Source organism: Lissotriton helveticus, chromosome 4_1, assembly GCF_964261635.1.
Source record: "Lissotriton helveticus chromosome 4_1, aLisHel1.1, whole genome shotgun sequence".
NCBI lineage: Eukaryota > Metazoa > Chordata > Amphibia > Caudata > Salamandridae > Lissotriton > Lissotriton helveticus.
The window spans coordinates 1618129813-1618154455 of record NC_136063.1 but is presented as its reverse complement, the minus strand read 5'-3'; the positions used below and the strand labels follow the sequence as shown (position 1 = coordinate 1618154455).

Sequence of the window (24643 nt, the reverse complement as noted above, 5' to 3'; positions counted from 1 at the left end):
ATTCAAAGACAGAGGCCAAATATCATGCTCTGCCTTCCGTGGGAGGTTGGTGTTTACTTTTTTCTCTGAATTCAAAGTGAGAGAATGTATGTGACAAACATGCTGGCTACTGGGGGGAGGCTGAAATGAAAGCTGTATAATATTATTTATTTCTAGCATACAACAAAATGTAAGCGTCTGTAAATGAACGGTGTAGATATTTCATAATGTATCCGAAATAGGGAAGCACAAATGAAGCACATTTTTTGGTGCCTCTGAAGTGTGGTGGAAACAAATATTTTAATATGATAACATCTTTAGTAACGCAGTCCTCCAGGGAGGTCTGATCTCAGAGACTTGCAATGGTGCTGAGATAGTCACCATTTTTAAGAAGAAAGCTCCACTCTATGCTACTGAACGTCACTGCCCCACTCTACAAATCTTTACACAACTCCTTCTACGCAATTCCATGCCTCTTTACTCCACTCTATTCAGTGATGCACTACTCCACTCTAGGACACTCGATTCCACTACACTCTACTGCACTCCACTCTACAACACTCTAGTCCACACTAGGCCATTCAACTCTGGTACACTACTCTACTCTATGATAATCTACTCTGCTCTATGTAACATCCCCGCCACTCCTCTCTGCTCTACACCACTCCCTTCTACGACACTCTGTGCCACTTCACTCTGTGCCACTCCACTCTTCAACCCTCTACTCCTCTCAACTCTACAGCATTCAACTCCACTCTACACCTGTCCACCCTGAAACACTCTACTCCCTCCTTAATACTCCACAGCACTACCCCACTCCACGCAGTTCTACTCTGCTCCACTCTACGCCACTCCTCTTTGCCAATAACTTTTAGCCATGCTAAATAGCAGCCACTCTGGTGTACGCCGTGGCTAAAACATATTGGCAAAGCCAATAGCTCTTGCATTGGCGGGACTTATTGGCTTTCTCAGTCCTTGTTGATCTAAGGTTTCTACCTTCTAAGGTGTTTTTTAGAGACAGAACAAGATAGAAAACCCAAGGCCCTGCAGATATTAATTTTAGACCCACATGTTTTTTTCCTCGATGTTAAGTGCTGTAATAATTTACAGTGAAAGCAAATGTATTATCTTTTCTCAGTTAAGAGCTCTGTTGAAAGTAACTGCATGTTTCACCAAGTTTTAAAAAACATTATTTATATTAAAAGTAAATACCTTTTCCCCTCTCTTGATGCAGGGACTTAAAAGGTGTTATTGTTACTCTAAGTGACAATGGCTACCTTCAGTGCTCCTACCTCGGCACAGATCCTTCTCTGTTCCAAGCCCCTAAAGTTGAATCCAGAGAGATAAACTATGAAGAGCTTGATGTCGAAATGAAAGAGCTACAAAAAATCATCAAGGAAACTACAAAAACTCAAGGTAATACACATTTTTACAGTTTGGCAATTTATTTACTTTGGATTTTCCTTTTGTTCAAACAATTATTTTGTGCATTTTTGTAAGCCCTTATCATGCTACCATCTAACTAAAATGTTAAACTTGTATGTGGGTGCCTTAACTGTTTGTGTGGTGCTTTATTTATTTCAAGGCTCATTTGAAAGTAAAGATGATTTGTAATGCGACCATTACACATCTGCAGAGTTAGGGAGTGTAAGTGATAGAAATGGTTGACTCCTGTTGGAATGAGTGAGTGGATAGATTAAGACAGGTAAGAAAGCTAAGCAACCTACTTTGATTGTATTGTGTTGTAATTGTATTTATATAGCGCTTACTACCCCTGACGAATCCCTTTTGGGTGAGTAGCATGCTACTCCAGAACCCAAAGAGGATTACTGGTGGATTCGTATTGTGAAATGAGAGTTCATTTTGAGCAGTAAACATGAGTCTTTTGGTTAGATTGAATAGGATTAAAAAACGTCGGGAAGAGAGCAGGGGGAGGGACGAAAAAATAGCAAAAACGACAAATAACAGCAGATAAAACAAATAAAGTAGTCACGTAAAAGCAGCAGAAAATGACACAAAATCAGAGCAATACGGTGATAAGAGATCAGACGGGGGGGGGGGGGGGGAAACCAGCTGCAAAGTCAACAAATGACAGCAAAAACAACAAATAACAGCATAATTAGGCAAACAGGATGTGATAAAACCAAGCAATATGAGAAAGAGACAGGTAAAACAACATCAGTATCAGGGAAGCAAAACTAGGCATACAACAGGGGGGCAGACACTGTGACCTGCTCGGAGAGCAATGCAAAATCTCAAACTCGCCAAATTCAGGGCGCTAGAACTGTTCAAATTATGGTATTGCTAATTGCTGCACCCACGAATGACGTATAGAATGCCGTGGAAAGGATCAGAAAGGTCTGCATCTCACCAGCCCCAGAGAAATATAGCTTATCTGATGACCAATAAATGAAGTGGGCGATGTGCTAGTGTTGTTCTCTATAAGAAATGTGTTCCACAGGCAGTTCCAAAGGAAACCTTTCTACTTGATTGCACTGCAGAAAGCTAGATGCACTGTGTAAGGAGGAAAGGGGTAAGGGGGAAAGGGAGGGGGGGCAATTCTTCTGCAGACAGCTAGGCAACACTGCTCACTGTACACAGGCACAGCTCACAGGACTCGTACAGAAGCCTCCCCATGCACTCACCCAGGCACACTGCTCACTGACACATCTCACTGTCCTGATACAGAAACCTCCCATGCAGTCACACAGACACACTGCTCACTGTACACAGGCACAGCTTACAGGACTCGTACAGAAGCCTCCCGGTGCTCTCGCCCCGGCACACTGCTCACTGTACAGAGGCACAGCTCACAGGACTCGTACAGAAGCCTCGTGCACTCACCCAGGCAGCACTGCTCACTGTACACAGGCACAGCTCACAGGACTCATACAGAAGCCTCCCCATGCACTCACCCAGGCACACTGCTCACTGACCCATCTCACTGTCCTGATACAGAAACTTCCCATGCAGTCACACAGACACACTGCTCACTGTACACAGGCACATCTTACAGGACTCGTACAGAAGCCTCTCGGTGCACTCACCCTGGCACACTGCTCACTGTACAGAGGCACAGCTCACATGACTCATACAGAAGCCTCCCCATGCACTCACCCTGGCACACTGCTCACTGTACACAGGCACAGTTTAAAGGACTCGTACAGAAGCCTCCCCATGCATGCACTTTAGGGAATCTTCTGCATTGTGAAGGCGGAGAAGGGACAGACAGACAGCTAAAGAGCCATACCTTCCCGAAGCGCAGGATAGCTGAAAGAGACTTAAATATTTGTTGACCAATCAGCAAATCTAAAGCCTGCGTTGGAGCCAGTAACGCACTTTACTAGATTACCAAACTAGTTGCACACGTTTAGGGATGGGTAGGTTAAGTTATTTATTTAGGAGAGAAGGAAAGGGTTTCCAGAAAATAATGTAAGTGTCCTCCTCCGCCTATGAAGCTTTTAATATAGATATGAAATTACCTGTAACAGGTAATGACCAAATTAAATTCAACCACACGTGTTGCACCTCCCCCTGATGACGAAGTGATCTCCTCTCGATGGCCAACAGCTTCAGTTTAAACCCAGCTGCCTTGGTTTACGCGGGTCCAAATTAGTAAAATGGCCGTAGACGGACATTATTGGAAGGAAATGCTTAATCTGTAATATTTAATCCGCACAACCACAAACAAAAGCTTGCACTGGAAAGAAAGCTAAGACGTTAAAGCCTGGGTCCGCATGGTCACTGATTCAGCACTGCAAGCCACAGTCCGTACAAGTGACAGTTGCAGGGAGAACATATGTAAATAACGACAGAAATGCAGCGGCGCTTGAAAACCTGCCGGCAGGCAAAGCAACGTGAGTACATCCAAGAGCCGTGCTTTATTGCATCTGAAGGGAACAGAGGCAACAATGGTTATTGTTCACGCCAAATAAATTCCTCGGCTTTTAAAACATAACATGTTATAGAAATCTTGTACAAAGGAGATTACATCCCGCCTGGACACCGTCCAGAGCCTAGAGCCACGAAGCAGTGGCGTCCTCCATTGTGTACCCGGCGGGCTGAACCACCGCACAGAGCACTGAGGGGCAGGTTCCGAGCTTGGCAGACAGGGTTCTCAGTCAGAAATGTGATGGAGCGCCCTGTCTGCCAAGCTCTGTCCGCCCGCCCTATTTAGAATCGAAGGGACTGGAGCGTTTCCTCAACAGTGTCCCCTTCGACTCCCTCAACCGGAAGCTTCATCGATGGCCTGAGGGAGTGCTGGCTGGCACAACAAGGGATCGCACTGCCCGACTTTTTAAGAGTGGATCCCCTGATGGAGACGAACAGAAAAACAAAATGAATGACCTGCACATCAAGGGAAATAACTCCCAGGGCATGGGGTCCACCTGTCATCAAGTATTTATTTTAGAAAAATAAAATATTTGGTGGGTGACCGTCCACCAAACATTTAGTACCTTCAGGGGAACTGCTGTGATAGTGGTTCCTTTGATGTCACTGCTGGGCTAGTGGGGATCTCTACCTTTGGCAGGGTATAGTCTGTCAGATTGGCCTACATAATGTCCTCCGTCACACTGATGGATGCCGAGCCGCATGCTAAATCCTAAATCAGGCCCTTAAGCTCTATCTGTGTTTGGTGTATTCAGAAATGTAGCGTTAAGTTTGTCACTTTATCATACCCCTGAATCAAAAGATTAATGGCACTGAAATGTTCTTGCACCACTGTGCACCATCCTTGAGAGAATTGCACTTCTTGTCACAACCGAATGCTTAGAAAGAACATGGATAGTCCTGCTTCATACCTGTCTCGTTATACACTAAAGCAATCACCAAATGCGCCAAATTGGTGCCTACAATATTCTAGGTTTTTTAACTCAAAATGGCCACGTCTTGCAACCCACGTTTATCATGCAAGATAGTGGTGTTGAGTGAGAGCATGGCCTATTCCACACTCACACCAAGAACTATGGCCACCCTAAGTTGGCAGTGTATGCTCAGACACGAGTCCCTTGCTCACTTTGTCACTGAATTAAAGCTAGTCTGGCTGGTGACAGCTGATTAGCCAGAAACCGGTCCCAGGATGCTTGTTTCCGGTCCAGGGAAGACATGGCTTGGCAGTTCGGGCTGGACTGTTCCCATGAGGCACTGGGTCAGACTGATTTGCATATGGCCATGTCTGAACTGGGGTGTTGGAGTGAGCTAAAGAATGATGATGCAATAAACCCAGATCAGTTGACATGGGGTGAGTGTTTGATTTGCTCAAACTCTCCGTCAATCATCCCCTTTGGTATCACCTACATAAGCACACACAGCGGGACCCGAAAGTCATGTGACCTAGGAGAGAACCAGTAGCCAACAGTATGCCTGAATGCCATGTCTTATGAGGCTGCCCCTTTCCTGCCATTTGTGTTGCAAGGGAAGTCTAAACTCTTGTGCCTTTTGTGTTCCGCTAAAGAGAGTAGAGAATGCTATGTGTCGGCTGATTGCCAAGTCTGTCGGTAGACAAATTGTGCGTGCACTCTGCTGAACTTCTCTCCTGCCTACAGTGACTGCAAGCAACCCGCTCCCCAGTGGAGCCAGTGAATGCAGCTAGTCAGTGTCCCAACCACCGAGTGCAGTATAGAACATTCTGCCAAGAATGGAGGGAAAGGCGTGCCCTGAAGAAAGCTGTTTTAACTTGGTCAGCAGTATCCAGAAGCATGCCTGATACCAATGAAGCTAGGAAAGATTGCTGGTGCAGAGGTATTAAGGTGGAGGTCTAACCTATGTTGGCGTGAGAGGGGTGTGCAAAGTAATTGAGCCTTAATCGCAACCATGTCATGCATTCTGTGCGCCACTCTGTGTGAGTGCTAAACTCAGTACCTTAGCCGAACTGGACCAAGGTTTCAGTGAACCTCAGAAACCAAACCAAGCCTCAAAAGCCAACCTTTAGCCTTTAATTCTGAAGGGGTCGGCTTCAGTTATGCTTGAACCAACATATGAAGCATGAATTGAACTGGAGATGTGGGCTTAATGTCCAGAAACCTACTGGGAAACCAACCCGGCAACCGACTACTTGACTCAAAAGTGTGGCTCACTGAATCCTCATCATCGACTGGTGATCACAAAAGGGCTACCTCCAGGCCCTCTGATGTGTTGCGGTGTTTTCAAGGAATTCACGGTAGACACGCTGCTGGACCTTTATGGTTGAACGTGGTGGCCATGTTAGATGAGGAAAAAGCTCTGGGGAGCCAAAAGGCATGCAGCAAGCAATTTTTTCAGCAGAACTACACAACTACTGCCCAATAATATGCTGTACTCACTCTACCCGACATATGGGCAGAGCTACAGTCTGCCCCTCAGTAGTACTCCTGAACGCTCGCACTAAGAGGACCGTGGCCACAAAGTGAAATGTGCCTTAACTGTCAGTATGAGACATGATTACTGGGGGACGAATTGATGACTTTCAGACTACTCTGTTTGTGAAAGGCCAGTGGTTAAACATTTGAACAACCTTGCAACAAAACATAACAATGGAGTATCAAATAGTAATGCCCTCTTAACACCATCTAGACTCGGAGCCAAGAGTAGGACGCTGCAGAGAGAAAACAAACATGTCTGCAAAAGCTGAATGAGGACATATATTCCATTCCATGCACTGCCAAGCTGTTTCAGTAATGTATTTACACGTTGTAAATACGACAAGGCATGCTCATGTGCAAAGACTTACACAAGATAAATATTCCTAAAACAATCAGCTTGCTGGCTGCCCCTACTACAAGACGGGTTCTTTTATAGGAACTACCAATCCATGATTAACTTGGATGTTCCTGCCCTAGTGTTTAAATGTAAAAAACAGGTAATTGAGATGAATAACTACATGGTACAATGCCCCATCAGTAACCACCAGTTAGAAAACCTACACGCACATGTTAATTGTGCCTTATTGTTCGAAATGTCCCCTTGCATCTCTCCACTTCAAAATGCCTCACAACCTATATTACTGCATGTCTATAATATCCATTCCTAAAGGGGACGCCAGTTTCAGCACACCTTCTTTTAAAGAAATGGAGAAAGATCTAAACCCCTGTTTTACGTTACTACCAGCGAGCCTATGGCTTTCTAGGCGCCTTCTCAAAACTAACCTGATGTTCACCCAAAGGTGGCTGCCCCCATAAGCCTGTGTGTCATGAGCCCAGACCGCTGGGCACCATCAAGACCCACAGAAGACCGTCACCGCTAGTAAAGGCAACTGGGTGTGCAACCTCATTATGCATAAGTATAGGCTTCGGGGCATGGAACCGTTCGACTGCAGTGATATGAATTTACCAAATTGGCGCCTATGTAACCAGGGCTCAAGTCCTAAAAAACGAAGTGGGGGGATTCACCAAGTTAGGCAGAATGGGGTTGACAGCACTGAGCTGACAGCAGGGCGCGTAAGGGTTTCTCTGAATTTTTTTCTGAGGGCCTCAGTTCTCTTCTTAGACTACCCATTCAAAAATGGATCTATCTCTACCTAGTCATGTGGCAGAACTTTGCGACACCAGGCAATTCTATAAGACGCATACCATAGCCACAGGGGAATCTGGTACCCAATTACAATTTGATAATCTCTTCATATGCAGACAATACGCTCCTGTGCATTCGCAATCCAGAGTATAACCTTTCTCCAGTGTTAAGGGAGGTAGTGAAGTTCAGGGAATTTTCGGGACTTAAAATTAACTGGTCAAAGTCCACTATATTTCCCCTCACCCCAGCAATGCTCCCAGTGGATTTGGATTTCTCATTGGCTTGGTCTACTGTGCGATACTTAGGGATCCAAGTACAAACGTGCTCGGAAACAGTATTTAAAGAAAACTACGGTAGAGCGATAGCTAGGCTGGATGACGATATAAATAAGTGGATTTGTCTCTCCCTGTCGCTCCTAGGAAGGATATCACTCATGAAGATGGAAATGCTGCCCAGACTCTTCTGATTGTTTTTAAATATACCAATTGTTCTCCCAGCTCATCTTTTCCAACATCTTAAGTTGTTGCAGGTCAAATTGGCTAGGGCCGGAAAACAACCATGGGCCAGATGGGACGTTCTTACTCTTCCCTACTCGATGGGGGGGCTAGGAGCCCCGGACCTAGATCTCTATTATCGGGCGGTTCAATGTTCACATGCCTTCTGTTGGCTACACCAACAACCCCCCCCATCTCTACATAGAGAGGGTGTGGCAGTGTTTCCTTCTCACTTGACCACAGCACTATTCTGCGCAGCAATACGACGCACTGGGGCCTTATATTCTATGAACATGACCACAAACGCCTGGCATAACCTAACTAACCGCCAAGCGGTCTCCATCCTTTATTCCCCCCTCACTCCCATTGAGTGGTGCGCTTGGCTCCCAACTATCATAGAACCAGAAGTAGTGCGGGCCATGCAAACCCTAGACATATCGGTAATTGGAAACTTCTTTGCAGATGGGAGCGGGCGGGACTGGGAAGAGCTGGTCGCTAATAAACCGAATGTGATTACAAAATGTCTAAGTTATTATTGAGAAAATGAATAGAAACTAGCAAAGTTAATAGCCATGTTTCTGATGGATACATCTGCCAGTGGATTCCTCACCTTGTGAATATCCCCTGCGCCAGCAGCCATTCAGAAATTTTTGTAGCTCTCCACGCCGGCGAGGTCATGGACGCCGTCACAGAGGGTACGACTCCGCTCGCGACCCCACTGGATCCATAACAGGACCTCGTCGGCGTGATGACGTCAGTTCCCTTTTTTCCACACCGTCGACGCCTACATTTTTTTGGGACTCTCCGTAGTTACTTTGTATTTCTAGCTGTTTTGCTGTGTTTCTCTTGTTTCCTTCGAAGATGTCCGCGAGGAAATCTGGTTTCAAGCCCTGCAGGGAGTGCGGTAAACAGATGTCCATCACTGATCCGTACGAAGATTGTGTTTGGTGCTTGTCTTCCGACCATGACGTCGATGGATGTCCATGCTGCAGGAAGATGAATCCTAAGGCGTTAGAGGAGAGAGAAGCGAAGCTTTTTATGGCCAAAATGAGGGGAAAAAAAAGAGAGGGAGGAGGAGGTCAAGGTCGAGGTCTCGTTCTGAGTTGAGGTTGGGCTCGAAGCCGACGTCGGGGCACTCAAAGCCGAAGAAACCTTAAGAAGAAGAAGTACTCTTCAAAACATCAATCGGATAAAGAAGCGACGCCGAGATCGACCTCGCCTCGACGTCATAGAAAAGATTATGTGTCTCCTTCGTTATCGATTCCTGCTTCACCAGAGAAGTCGGCTTCGCCTGAAGCCTCTCCGCGTCGATCGCTGACGCCGGCTCCGACACTGGATTCGGTTCATTCTCTGGCTCCAGATCAAGAACACCCTGTGCTGGAAGAGCAGGTAACTCCAGAAGAAGTTCTGAAATCGGCGCCGGCTGGCCCGAATACAGGAACACCCGCTTCGAAGTCAGTCCCGGGAGCATACCCTCCATTTCCAGCTCCAGGACAAGACCCATGCATTATCTTAATGCTATGTATGGTGTCTTTCACAGGGCTATGTACCCCTCTGGTGCACCTGCGGGTCCCATGGGTCCATTAGCTTTCAATTTGGGGGTTCCTCAATCCTATGCCCAGGTCCCTTTCAAGCCGTTCCTTCCGACCGCACCGTCTTGGAGTTTCCCGGTGCCGAGGGCTCCGGCGCCGTTTCCATCTTCACCGGCGCCTTCTGTTCGGCCTCGTTGAGCGCATGCGGCGCCGTCGCATCCGTGCATGACGCCGGCTCCGAATCCGATTGTGGATCCATCGCCGCCTGTGCCGCGGATAAGATCCAGGAGAGAGGCCCAAAGGATCTTAGAAGAGGAACGGTATCGTGAAGAAATGGAGGAAGGTGAACTGCATGATTCAGATGAGTGTTTTGCTGAATTGAGAGAGGCTAGTGGTCTAGACATTTCTCCTGAATGAGAGATTTCTCCTGATTCTAATGCACCTTCAAAAGATGTAGCATTATATCATGTGGTAGTTAAAAAGGCAGCAGAAATATTGGACATTCAACTCCCTACTACTGAGTTTAAATCTAATCTGTTAACGGAAGTTCTCCATTCACCTTCCTCAGTTATTGAGCCTCTATTGCCATTCAATGAGGCAATTCTTGAGCCTGTGCTGCAGGTTTGGCGAAAACCCCATTCTGCGCCTGCAGTTTCCAGGTCTATTGCAAGAAGATACAGGGTGGCTCCTGGGGACCCAGAGTTTTTATCGGCTCATCCTTCCCCAGAGAGCTTAGTAGTTCAAGCTGCATGTTCAAAGAGATCTTCGGGAGCATTCCCTCAAGTTCTCGCTGACAGAGAATCAAAGAGGCTTGATCAATCAGCCAAGAAAGTGTTCTCCTCTGCAAGCATGGCATTGAAATCGATGAATGCTACCTGTCTGATGGGTAGATACATCCATGCTTTGATGGACTCATCCAAACAATTGCTGCCTAAGTTGTCTGAGGAAGACAGGAAGAATTTTGAGGAGGTTTTATACGATACCCAGGCTGCTGCACGTCAAGTAATTCAGAGTGGATTAGACACGGCTGACTCGGTAGCAAGGATCATGGGTTCTTCTGTGGCTACTAGAAGGAGTGCTTGGTTGAAGTCTACGGATTTTTCAACAGATGGTCAAGCTACTCTGTTGGACCTACCCTCTGATGGTTCAGGGCTCTTCGGAAAGAAGGCTGACACTGCCTTAGAAAGATTTAAGGACAGTAAGGCAACAGCTAAATCTCTTGGCTTACAGTCTCAACCTAGAGGGTCAGCTTTCAGGAGATTCAAAGGGTTTGGAAGATCATCCTTTCGTTCCTATGGCCAACCTCATCAGCAGCAGCAACAACAACAACAGAATAATCTATACAAATCATATAGAGGAAAAAGTAGAGGTTGTCCCCGAGGCCATCAACCCTCCTCCTCCCCTTCCTCTACCTCCCCTCCTATCACCGCAGCAATGCAGCCCTAGATTCCCCATTCCGGATCATGTTGGTCCTGTAGGGGGTCGGCTTACTAATTTTCTGCAAGATTGGGAATCGGTCACTACAGACCTATGGGTTCTCAAACTTGTAGAGAATAGGTATGCTCTTCCCTTTCGGGAGTTTCCTCCAAATTACCCTCCTTGCCAAGGCGCTTGCTCGGAAGAACATCTCCTTCTCCTGCAGGAGGAGGTTCTAACCTTACTGAAAAAGGGTGTGATAGAGGTGGTTCCAGAGCAGGAAAGGGGTCAGGGGTGCTACTCCTTGTATTTCCTGATACCCAAGAAGGATGGCAGGCTTCGTCCAATCCTGGACCTCAGGATCTTGAACCTCTTTCTGAAACAGGAGAAGTTCAAGATGCTCACTCTTGCGCAGGTTCTAAAGGCGCTGCAGCAAGAGGACTGGGTGGTGTCGATCGACTTGCAGGATGCGTACTTTTACATTCCTATCCTGAAGTCGCACAGGAAGTATCTCCATTTCACGGCGGGCTTGCAGCACTATCAGTTTGCGGTCCTCCCATTTGGACTTACTACTGCACCTCGAGTCTTCACCAAGGTGATGGCAGCCCATCTCAGAAGATTGGGGATTCCAGTTTTCCCCTATCTGGACGACTGGCTTCTCAAGGCGGAGTCTCCAGAGAAGGTGCTTCATCATTTGCAGGTGACAAGCCAGCTGTTGTACAATTTGGGTTTTTCTGGACTCTCTGTAGTTACTTTGTATTTCTTGCTGTTTGGCTGTGTTTCTCTTGTTTCCTTCGAAGATGTCCGTGAGGAAATCTGGTTTCAAGCCCTGCAGGGAGTTCGGTAAACAGATGTCCATCACTGATCCGCACGAAGATTGTGTTTGGTGCTTGTCTTCCGACCATGACGTCGATGGATGTCCATTCTGCAGGAAGATGAATCCTACAGCGTTAAAGAAGAGAGAAGCGAAGCTTTTTATGGCCAAAATGAGGAAAGAAAAGAAGAGAGGTAGGAGGAGGTCGAAGTCTCGTTCTGAGTTGAGGTCGGGCTCGAAGCCGACGTCGGGACAGTCAAAGCCAAAGAAACATAAGAAGAAGAAGTACTCTTCAAAATATCGATCAGATAAAGGAGCGGCGCCGAGATCGACCTCGCCTGGACATCATAGAAATGATTGTGTCTCCTTCGTTATCGATTCCTGCTTCACCTGAGAAGTCGGCTTCGCCTGAAGCCTCTCCACGTCGATCGCCGACGCCGGCTCTGTCACCAGATTCGGTTCATTCTCCGGCTCCAGGTCAAGAACACCCTGTGCCGGAAGAGCAGGTAACTCCAGAAGAAGTTCCGACATCGGCGCCGGCTGGCCCGATTATAGGAACACCTGCTTCGGAGTCAGTCCCGGGAGCTTACCCTCCATTTCCAGCTCTAGGACAAGACCCATCGCATTATCTTAATGCTATGTCTTTCACAGGGCTATGTACCCCTCTGGTGCACCTGCGGGTCCCATGGGTCCATTAGCTTTCAATTTGGGTGTTCCTCAAGCCTATGCCCAGGCCCCTTTCATGCCGTTCCTTCCGACGGCATCCGTGCATAACACCGACTCTGAATCCGATTGTGGATCCATCGACGCCTGTGCCGCAGATAAGATCCAGGAGAGAGGTCCAAAGGATCTTAGAAGAGGAACAGTATCGTGAAGAAATGGAGGAAGGTGAACTGCATGATTCAGATGAGTGTTTTGCTGACTTGAGAGAGGCCAGTGGCCTAGACGTTTCTCCTGAATGGGAGTTTTGTACTGATTCTAATGCACCTTCAAAAGATGTAGCATCATATCATGTGGTAGTTAAAAAGGCAGCAGAATTATTGGACATTCAACTCCCTACTACTGAGTTTAAATCTAATCTGTTAACAGAAGTTCTCCATTCACCTTCCTCAGTTATTGAGCCTCTATTGCCATTCAATGAGGCAATTCTTGAGCCTGTGCTGGAGGTTTGGCGAAAACCTCATTCTGCGCCTGCAGTTTCCAGGTCTATTGAAAGAAGATACAGGGTGGCTCCTGGGGACCCAGAGTTTTTATTGGCTCATCCTTCCCCAGAGAGCTTAGTAGTTCAAGCTGCATGTTCAAAGAGATCTTCGGGAGCATTTCCTCAAGTTCCGGCTGACAGAGAATCAAAGAGGCTTGATCAATCAGCCAAGAAAGTGTTCTCCTCTGCAAGCATGGCATTGAAATCGCCGAATGCTACCTGTCTGATGGGTAGATACATCCATGCTTTGATGGACTCATCTAAACAATTGCTGCTTAAGCTGTCTGAGGAAGACAGGAAGAATTTTGAGGAGGTTTTATACGATACCCAGGCTGCTGCACGTCAAGTCATTCAGAGTGGATTCGACATGGCTGACTCGGTAGCAAGGATCATGGGTTCTTCTGTGGCTACTAGAAGGAATGCTTGGTTGAAGTCTACGGATTTTTCAACAGATGTTCAAGCTTCTCTGTTGGACCTACCCTTTGATGGTTCAGGGCTCTTCGGAAAGAAGGCTGACGCTGCCTTAGAAAGATTTAAGGACAGTAAGGCAACAGCTAAATCTCTTGGCTTACAGTCTCAACCTAGAGGGTCAGCTTTCAGGAGATTCAAAGGGTTTAGAAGATCGTCCTTTCGTTCCTATGGCCAACCTCGTCAGCAGCAGCAGCAACAACAACAGAATACTCTATACAAATCATATAGAGGAAAAAGTAGAGGTTGTCCCGAGACCGTCAACCCTCCTCCTCCTCATCCTCTACCTCCCCTCCTATCACCGCAGCAAAGCAGCCCTAGATTCCCCATTCCGGATCATGTTGGTAGTGTAGGGGGTCGGCTTACTCATTTTCTGCAAGATTGGGAATCGGTCACTACAGACCTATGGGTTCTCAATCTTGTAGAGAATGGGTATGCTCTTCCCTTTCGGGAATTTCCTCCAAATTACCCTCCTTGCCAAGGTGCTTGCTCGGAAGAACATCTCCTTCTCCTGCAGGAGGAGGTTCTAACCTTACTGAAAAAGGGTACAATAGAGGTGGTTCCAGAGCAGGAAAGGGGGTCAGGGGTGCTACTCCCGGTATTTCTTGATACCCAAGAAGGATGGCAGGCTTTGCCCAATCCTGGACCTCAGGATCTTGAACCTCTTTCTGAAACAGGAGAAGTTCAAGATGCTCACGCTTGCGCAGGTTCTTCAGGCGCTGCAGCAAGAGGACTGAATGTTGTCGATCGACTTGCAAGATGCGTACTTTTACATTCCTATCCTGAAGTCGCACAGGAAGTATCTCCATTTTATCTCAGCACTATCAGTATGCGGTCCTCCCATTTGGACTTACTACTGCACCTCGAGTCTTCACCAAGGTGATGGCAGTGGTGGCAGCCCATCTCAGAAGATTGGAGATTCCAGTTTTCCCCTATCTGGACGACTGGCTTCTCAAGGCGGAGTCTCCAGAGAAGGTGCTTCATCATTTGCAGGTGACAACCCAGCTGTTGTACAATTTGGGTTTTTCGATAAATGTACCCAAGTCTCACCTGGTGCCCTCACAGCGCAACCTGTTCATAGGGGCAGTACTGGACACTACTGTGTGTCGGGCATTCCCTCCTCCGTAAAGGATTCTCGACATTCAGGAAATGATTCCCTTGTTTTACAATGGAGCGGTTGTTCCAGTCCTGAAGGTCCTTCGTCTGCTCGGTCTGTTTGCTTCCTGCATTCTGTTGGTCAACCATGCACGCTGGCACATGAGGGCACTCCAGTGGTGCCTCTACAGGCAGTGGTATCAGCACAATGGGAATCTCAGGGAGTCAGTGAGGATCTCCAGAGAAGCTGCGGCAGATCTGTTTTGGTGGGTCGTGGAGGGCAATCTGTCTCAAGGAAAGCCCTTCCATCTTCCTCCATCGGTTGCCACAGTGATTACGGATGCATACACTCTAGGGTGGGGTGCTCATCTGGGGGATCTGGAGATCAAGGGTCTTTGGTCTCCAGAGGAAAGGTTGCTTCACATCAACCTTCTGGAGTTGCGGGCGATACGTTTGGCGCTCAAGGCCTTCCTCCCTTCCCTTCGCGGTCAGTCAGTTCAAGTCCTAATGGACAACACTACTGCGATGTGGTATGTCAACAAACAGGGAGGGGTAGGGACGCAGTGTCTCTGCAGAGAGGCTCTGCGTTTCTGGTCCTGAGTCCAGGACCATCAGATTTGTCTGATGGCAAATCATCTGGCCGGAGTTCTGAATGTGCGTGCAGACAGTCTCAGTCGGCAGTTATCTGCAGACCACGAGCGGAGGTTTCATCCGGAGGTGGTTCGTCACATCTTCCGGACGTGGGGAACTCCTCGGTTGGACCTGTTTGCCACTCACGAGAATGCTCACTGCCCGTCATTCAGCAGTCTCCAGTATCCGATGCAGGGAGCTTTGGGAGACTCGTTTCAGTTGAGTTGGGGCTCACAACTCCTTTATGCGTTTCCTCCCATACCCTTGATTCCTCGGGTTCTGAGGAAGGTTCACCAAGACCGGGCCCAAGTCATATTGCTCGCCCCGATTGGCCAAGAAGGGTGTGGTACACAGATCTTCTCCACCTCTCCTCGTGCCCTCCGCTCCGTCTCCCTCTCAGGGCAGACCTCCTCTCGCAGTTGCAGGGGCAGGTTCTACACCCCCACCTCCAGAGCTTACACCTTCATGCCTGGAGATTGAACGGGGCAACCTGAATTCTTTTTCCCTTCCTCCTGATGTGGTGGACGTTATTTTGTCCGCCAGACGTCTCTCTACCAAATCTATCTATTCCTATAGGTGGTCTAAATTTGACCGTTGGTGTGGTGAGAAGTCTATTGACCCTTTAAAGTCTCGTTTATCCAACATTCTTCAGTTTGCTCTATCTCTGGCCCAGCAGGGTTTTGCTGTGGCTACTGTAAAAGGTTATCTTTCGGCCTTGTCAGCATTCCTTTGTTTGCCGGACCAGCCATCTTTGTTTTATTGTGCCTCTATGGGAATTAAATCTTGTCTTAACCTACTTAATGGGTTCACCTTTTGAACCTCTGCGCAAGTGTCCCATGAGACTGTTGTCTTTTAAGACTGTTTTTCTTGTAGCAATTACCTCAGCAAGGAGGGTAAGTGAGCTTCAAGCTCTTGAAATGAAATGAAATGAAAGTTTTTATAGTGCGCGTGTATGCTGTGGCGTCTTAGCGCTTAACTATCAAAAATACAGAGTAAGGAGAAATGCAGCTGGTTATGTACAGCTAAAACAGCCAGGTTTTGAGATCCCTCCTAAACTGAAGTAGATTATTTTGGGTTCTAAGATATAGGGGCATAGAGTTCCATAGCTTCGGAGCTAAAAATCGGAAACTTCTACCGCCCCACTTCAGCGTCTTTATCCTTGGAACTATAAGTTAGGATGCCGAGGCGGAGCGGAGAACTCTCTGTGGAGCATAACGCTCAACATATTGTCTGATCTGTCCTGGTCCTTTTTTCGTGCAATGCCATATGTAAGATACACAATGACTTAAATTGGATCCTAGCTAAGATAGGGAGCCAGTGCAGCTGTTCTCGAATTGCATGACTAATGGAGCTGAATTTGGGTAGATTCAGTAGTAGTCGCGCAGCTGCATTTCTGTAGAGTCTGCAGTTTATTGTCACACTTTTTTGGGCTCCAAGGTAGAGTGAGTTACAGTAATCGATTTTCGACAAAATCAGAGCTGTGACTACCCTTTTCCTGAGGGGCATAGGGATGAAAGGTAGGATTTTCCTAAGAATTTTCAGGGTATAGAAACAGGAAGATGTAATGCTGTTGACCTGGTCTGATAGGGTAAGATGATCGTCAATTAGGACTCCGAGGTTTTTTACGGGTTGAGGGCAAGATCCCGCTGTATCAGGCCACCAAGCGGAGTTCCAAAGTGAAGAGTCCCTGCCAAACGTTACTACCTCCGTCTTCCAGGTGTTCAACTTTAAGCAATTGCTTTGCATCCAATTGATAATATGGCTCATAGATGAGTTAAAATGTGCTGCCACGTCCTCTGATATAGCAGTCAGTGAGACGACAATTTGCGTGTTGTCAGCGTATCATATGGCTGTAAAGCCAAAGGAGCGAATAAGCTTTGCCAGTGGGCTACATATATGTTAAACAGGGTGGACGAGAGTGCCGAGCCCTGAGGTACCCCACATGGTATAAAAAAGGAGGGAGATTTGTGCTCATCTAACGTCTCTGTTTGCTGTCTATCGGCTAGGTAGGATTGAAGAATGTCTGCAGCCCTATCTGTGATACCTATTTCTGACAGCCGCTGAAGAAGTATATGGTGATCAACCGTGTCAAACGCGGCGGATAAATCAAGCAATATTAATATTGCCTTCCTGCCCTGATCTAGTTGCGCACGTAAGCTTTCAGTGGCTGCAATCAATGCAGACTCGGTGCTATGTCGTGGCCTGAAGCCATGCTGTGCTTGGTCTAGTATATCGTTTGGCTCTATAAAAGTTAGCAGTTCTTCATTTACTGCTCTTTCCAGAACTTTAGAGGGGAATTGTAAAGAAGTAATAGGCCGATAGTTTGCCACTTCCAAAGTCGGCTTTTTCAGAATAGGTTTTATAATAGAGTTCTTCCAATATGTCGGGAAATGTCCTTGATCTAGAATGTTATTCAGAAGGGGTGTCAGGACCTTGGCAATGGCTTCCGGGGCCATATGAAAGACCATGGCTGGGCAAGGGTCCAAAAGGAGACCTGAATGTGTTGTCAAGATGAGTTTTTCAACATTTTCCTGTTTGAGATGTGTAAACTTTTTTAGGAACATTTGTGTGTTTGATGCGTCTGGCTTGCATTCGACTAATCTAGTCTCATTTACGTCAGTAGAAAATTCGTTGTATACTTTTACTTCTTTATCGTGGAAAAAACTGGCAAGTTTGTTGCAAAACTGACTTCTTGTTTAAAAATGTTTAGTGTTGGGGAGAGTGTTGGGGAGGAGCTTCGCGCGCATCCGAGATGGCCGCGTGAGCACAGGGCTCCCGAGACCCTCGCCGCCTCCCGCATCTATCCTGAATAATATCCTGATTCCGAAGATGGGTTATTGAAGGCACAGCCCAACTGATGTACTAGCTGCTTTCAGGAATTGGTTTGGACTTCGGGTTCCTGAGCTACGCCATCCTGCACTTTTGGGGCCTACCCCCGTGGAGCTACCTGGGCCTTGAGGCTGTACCCGGGCAGTAATTCAACAACACCGGCTAAAGGGGTCCAGATCACGGCCCGAATTAACTTTCGGTTTCGTTTTTGCTGCCTGGCGTTCCTCCTCACCGTGACAGACACAAGGCGCAGCTGGCTCCCGTGCTCATTACCTCGGCCTGGGGCCAGCGGGTGCTTGGCTGTGGAATTACATTGGCTTTTATCTGCCTTTGGTTATCCCGTGGGTGAACTCTGAGGAGCCATATGGACCAGATCTCAGGCGCCCCTTCGAGGCACCCAGCCCGCCATGACAGGCAAGCCCGAGGGTGACAAACGGAAAGTCAAGACCACCTTCCGAGGAGGTGCTACCCAAACGAATGTTATGGACCGTTACACTCATCCTAAAGGATCCCCCGGTGGCACACCGAAGGTCCGGGAAGAGGCGACTGAAGATCCTACTGTGTCGGCGGATCTAACGTTACAAGACGTCATGGGCGCCATTGCTGGCATCAAGACATCTATTGGCCAGCAATACGAGGCCCTCGCTCTGAAGCTAGACACGGTGGCCATCGACGTTAATCTCATCAGAACGGATTTGGCGAAGACAAATGAAAAGGTCAAATCTCTAGATTTGAAGACCTCCAGCCTCACGACGGACATGTCTGACATACAAACGGAAGTGCGCAACTTGAGATCTGCCAACGATTTCTTTGCTCGTCGACTGGAGGATTTTGAGGGCCGTGCAAGGCGCTATAACGTGCGTATTATTGGGGTCCCGGAGAACTCTGGATCACTGTCCACTGATCTTCGTGTCGAAGACCTTATCCTCAATCACCTCACCCCCAAGGGACTGAGTAAATTCTTTGCGGTGGAACGCGCACACAGAGTGCCGGGAGGACAAGCAAAGCCAGGTTTCCCCCCGCGGCCGATCATCGCCAGAATTTTTAACTTCAGAGACCGGGACGCCATTTTGCAGGCTGCGAGGACGTGTGGTCCTACGCAGTTCGAAAACACCACAGTGAACTTTTATCCGCATTTTTCCCGGTCCGTCCAGAAGCAAAGAATGGGATTTCAGGGGGTGAAGAGGCGTCTCAGGGATATGGACTTGAAGTATGCGATGCTGTTCCCGGCCCGGCTGCGTGTGGAATATGAGGATCGGATGCTCTTCTTTGATCGCCCGGAGGGAGTGAGTGACTGGCTAGATACGTTGCCTACCCGTCGCGATCACAGGGAACAAACAGGTGGTGCTGAAGGGGGACTATTGTAACAAGAATGAACAATGGCGCCCGAGTCCCGGACAATGAACACAATGGACAGCTGTGTCTTGCTGACTTCTGTGATCGTCTGCCTTTAAGTGCAACCCCGGAGGCGGCGGGGAATGAGGGACCCTTTCCTCCTCTGGGTTTCTTTGTGTAGATTAGTTTTTTGCTAGGGCGACAGGCACACTGCAAGTTGGGGTGGCTTTTGAGGCTATGCAGGAGTTGCGCTGGGGTATTGTTGGGGGAGGGGGGTAAGTATGTTGGGAGTGTCTCATTTTCTTTCTTCTTCAAGGCAACGAACTGTTACGACTTTGGTCCTTGGTGTGATGCTCGTTATGAGGTGGGAGATCATCGTGGGTTCGGATGGGGGTAGGGGGTTGAAACTACTAAGCTGGAATGTGAATGGGTTGGGAGACCGGATAAAGAGGGGGGTGGTCTTGCAGATGTTGCGACGCCTTTCCCCTGATGTTGTGCTACTACAAGAGACTCATTTGATTGGAAATGCTTGCTATGCTCTGAACAGGCGGGGATATCGTCTCGCTGCTCATTCTGGGTTCACCTCTAGTTCTAGAGGGGTGGGTATCTTGGTCAGGACTTCTCTTCCCCTGGAAATCGATGACATAGTTCTGGACGCTAGGGGGCGATATGTTGCACTCACAGGCAGGTGGGAGGGGAAAACTATCTCACTGATATCGGTGTACGTCCCACCTGGCTTACAAACCACTACATTTGCAGACTTGGGACGAGTTGTTTTGGGTCTCCCAGATGGTGTCCTGATACTGGGTGGTGATTTTAATTCAGTTGTCTCCGGGAGGGAGGATCGCTATCCCCCCAGAGACCTCACGAGTGCACAATCTTGGTTGGGTGAATTTTTAGAAGCGTTGGGGCTCGTGGATTGTTGGAGGTTGATGCATCCAGAACAAGCGCAGTACATTTTCCACTCAGGCGCACACGGTAGTCTTTCTAGATTGGATTATATCCTGATACCGGCTGCCCAGTCTTCGTCAATTGGGGAGATTAGACATCTAGCTCGAGGTATATCGGACCACTCCCCTCTATGGTTTCAGATAAATATGAATATAGGCGCTGAAGGGAGGGTGGCCCCGATTAATCCATGGTATCTTTACAACCCCAAAACCCGCACTGAACTGATTAAGTCATTGGATCTGTACTTCGCAGAAAATGTGGGATCTGTGTCTTCGCCTGTCTCGCTGTGGGAAGCGTTTAAGACGGTCATCCGGGGACAAGCATTGTCGTTAATTGGGTGTGCTAAGAAAAGTAGAAATGAGGCAGTTGTCTGTCTTGAGACTGAAATTACTGAGTTGGAGAGTGCCTTGAAACGGAAAGTTACCCGGGACATGCTTCACATCCTCAGTCTCAAGCAACTCGAATATAAGAATATGGTTACCGATGCAGCTAAGATGATGAGTAGGGAACAGCAGGGACGATTGTATGATGTGGGCGATAAGGCAGGGAAATTGATTGCTTGGTTGGATAGGAAGGAGAGAGCAAGCCGTGTGATTCCAGTGATTGAGAGATCTGATGGTATGCGAGTGACCGACCCGGTTGACATTGTTGAATGCTTTGCTGCTTATTTCCGAAAGTTTATTCTCCGGTATCTGATAGGCCCGAGGAGGATTCTCATTTGTTGCTAAGGGATATCGCATTGCCTTGTTTGTCTGAGTCTGATAGGGACTGGTTGGATGCTGCACCCTCAATTGACGAGGTAGCTCTCGCAGTGCGCTCTATTCGCTCCGGAAAGGCTCTGGGCCCTAATGGTCTTCCCATCGAACTGTATAAGCTGCGCCCTGACACGCTAGCGCCATATCTCCCAGATATGTTTTTAGCAGCACGGGAAACTGGCTCCCTTTCTCGTGATCAGCGCCTTGCAACCATTGTGGTGATCCATAAGGAGGGGAAGCCACGGGACCGCTGTGCGTCCTACAGGCCTATCTCACTCCTAAATGCTGAGCCTAAGATTCTTGCCAAGCTGCTCGCAAACCGCCTGATAAAAGTAGTCAGTGAGCTGATCCATCCGGATCAGTCGGGCTTCATCCCAAATCGTAACACAGCCTTGAATTTGCGGCGCTTGCATGGTGTTCTCGCGAGGGCGACGTCACTGCGTGAACCGGCCATCTTGGCATCCCTGGATGCCACGATGGCCTTTGATACAATCGAATGGCCGTATCTTTGGGCTGCACTTGCAAAGTTTGGTTTTGGCGCTGGATTTATTAGTTGGGTAAAACTTCTGTATGAGACACCACTGGCACAGGTTGTGGTAAATGGCCGGGTCTCCGGGCCCTTTGTTCTTGGGAGAGGCACGCAGCAGGGTTGCCCTCTGTCTCCGCTTCTCTTTGCCCTCGCTTTGGAACCTCTCGCTGCCTGGCTACGGTGGGAGCCCTCGATGAGAGGCATACACTGGACTCCGAACTTTGAGGACCGCATATCGCTATATGCGGACGATATTTTGCTGTACCTCACGTCGCCTCAAAAATCGCTAAATGTATTGTTCGACATGCTTAACTCGTTCCGGAAAAACTCTGGCCTCGTCATTAACTGGACCAAGTCTCATATATACGTGCTCGCTGGTGGCGTCCCCCTCCTGCCGCGTGGATGTCCTATCCAGGTGTCGCAGTCTGGTTTTAAATATCTGGGAGTTTTTATATCATTGGACCCCGCGGTCCGCTACGAGCGTAATCTACTTCCCCCGCTTCAACGTTTACGATTAGACGTAGTGAGTTGGCGTAAATTACCGTTGTCTCCACTAGGGCGAGCGGATCTTTTTAAAATGATGTCCTTACCAAGGTTTTTATATGCACTCCAGAATACATTTGATGTGATTCCGTCGAGGTACTTCCGAGAGATAGAATCCTTACAGAGGCAATTGCTATGGGGCGGGCATTCGCGTATCGCTCTTCCAAAGTTAACGCTTCCTTGGTATGACGGCGGTATAGCACTTCCGGATATCAGGCGGTATTATTGGGCTTCCCAGCTTGCTGCAATTAACCACGGGATGTATGGCCCGGCGTTGAATCCAGCGTTTGAAATGGATAGATGGCTGTTACCGGGGGGAGATTATAACGGGGCGCTCTATTCTGGATCCTCTCGCTTACAGCTTTCGGGTCCCACGGGGATAGCTGTACGAGTGTGGCATAGTGCGACCGTGGCTATGGGCTGGAGGGATCGATAGACCCGCGCGACTCCGCTTTACGCTTCTGCGAGACTGGGTTGCCTGTGGCGGACGAAAGGATTCGAGAAATGGGATATGATTGGCATCAGTAAAGTGCGTGATCTCTGGGTTAAGGGCAAGATAAAGACTTTCGCAGAACTACAGGCGGAATATAAGCTAGGCGATAGGGAATTCTTTCGCTATGCTCAAGTTCGCCACGCATTGAATTAGGTTTTACCCGTGGGTAGCGACGTTCCGGAATCCTCCCCCCTCGAAGATCGTATAATAGATGGTCATGTGCCGGATAGCACTATTTCTTTGATCTACAAAAAGATGATCAATGATCGCTCGAGCTTGCTCGAGCACCTTAGGGCAACCTGGATTGCGGATGGTATTGAATTAGACGACGAGGACTGGCAATCTGCGATCTCCTCTCCCAAGGAGGTCGCAATCCCGGCCCGTCTCCGCCTGGTCCAGCTTAAAATCCTTCATCGGATTTATGTTACCGGCCCCCGCCTGATCCGAATGGGCTATTCGACGGATGGCTTGTGTAGGCGTGGTTGTGGTCTGCTTGGTACCTTTCTCCACATAATTTGGGAATGTCCTGAGATGGTGCTTTTCTGGAACCGTATACATGAGGTGATGAATGAAGTAACCGGTGTTGTGATGTTGCCGGAGGCCCGACGATGTTTGCTGAATGTATGGGGGCCAAATGACTATGATGTGTCGCAGCTACGATGGACTACCCTTGGTAATATGATTGCTAAGAGAGACATTGCACAGCTTTGGGGGTCCCAAAGGCCCCCCACAGTGACGGCCTGGAAAGAGAACATGGACTGGTGCATGTTTAGAGAGAAGACTATATATGTGGCGAAAGGCAGACCCAGAAAATGGGGGAAAATTTGGAATCAATGGAACTCATACCGGGGAGATATATGTACGCCCCCTCTCACGGAGATCTCTAATCCCCCCCAGTCTCCCTGACCCGACATTCCTGATGTAGTATTGCGTATTTTGTTCTTGATTTTGTGTTTCCTGCTTCCAGCCCCCTCATCTGTGTACAACAACTCCTGTATCATACTACTGTGTATCTCCTGTCCTCCTTGAGCACCCGCCCGATTGATGTACTACTGTTATATTGCCTTGTCTGTTTTTCTATGTTTCTTTTATTATAATAAAAAAAGTTACAAAAAAATAAAAAATTTTTAGTGTTGGCCAGCTTGGATAGTTTAGAGACTGTCTTAAAGAGTTGTCGAGAGGTATTTTTGGAAGCCATGATTTTCTCAGTGAAATAGGTAGATTTTGTCTCGTTTATAGCTTCCTTTTATTTCGCTAAGGCATTTCCATAATGCTTTTTATCATATTCTGAGTATTCCTTTCTCCAGAGCCTTTATTTCGCTCTGCAGATTTTTTTAAGGTCTTTTAACTTGGTGCTATACCATGGGGCCAAGGACAGTTTATTTTTGGCTCTTATACTAGTTTCAGGAGCTAGGCTTGCCACGGCCTGTTCCAACCAGCGATTGAGATGTATCGCAGCTTGGTCAGGATCAGTGTCCAAAATATTGTTCTGCAATTGCAGCGTGTTCTGGAGATCAAGAGGGTTTATTTGTGTCCATGAACGTGACGTCTTTGGTATGTTTGTGCCAAAACCTCTATTTAAGGGACCGGTGGTATGGACCTTAAAAAAGACCGCACTATGGTCCGTCCAAGGTAAGGATAGTGTCTTAGTAAAGTGTGTCTGTGGGTGATTTGTAAAAATGCCATCCAGGGTGTGTTTACCTGTATGTGTAGGCTCGGTTACTATTTGTTTTAGACCTAGGCTAAGGAATCGGGCTGTTAGCTCCCTGGTGTCCATGTTATCAATGGCCTCTAAATGGAAATTGAAGTCTCCCAACACGGTAAAATTAGTGTGTGCCATACAGGATTCCATAACAGTCGATATGGATTCAATGAACGTATTTCTAGGTCCAGGTGGTCTATATACTAGAAGTCCATTAAGGGACTCAGTACTGGTAGCTTTGAAAGTAAACAAAATAGCCTCTTCTTTAAAATGAGGAATTTCGGAGAAGATTGCTTTAACCCCTTCGATGCTCATGACGAGCTCAGCTCGTCATGAGGTATACCTCTAGGGTGCTCATGACGAGCTGAGCTTGTCATGATCACACCCAT

The 24643-nt window shown here is 47.8% G+C and overlaps 1 protein-coding gene across 5 annotated transcripts in view; it reads left to right on the top strand.

Moving 5' to 3' along the window:
* The window catches only part of BBS9 (Bardet-Biedl syndrome 9), a 1968820-nt gene that overhangs the window by 569061 nt on the left and 1375116 nt on the right, over positions 1 to 24643 (top strand). For all 5 annotated transcript variants that reach the window (XM_078688232.1, XM_078688235.1, XM_078688233.1 and 2 more), the window contains one exon: positions 1214 to 1395. In XM_078688232.1, the coding sequence (XP_078544358.1) occupies positions 1214 to 1395 (182 nt within the window). The remainder of the gene's footprint in view (positions 1 to 1213; positions 1396 to 24643) is intronic.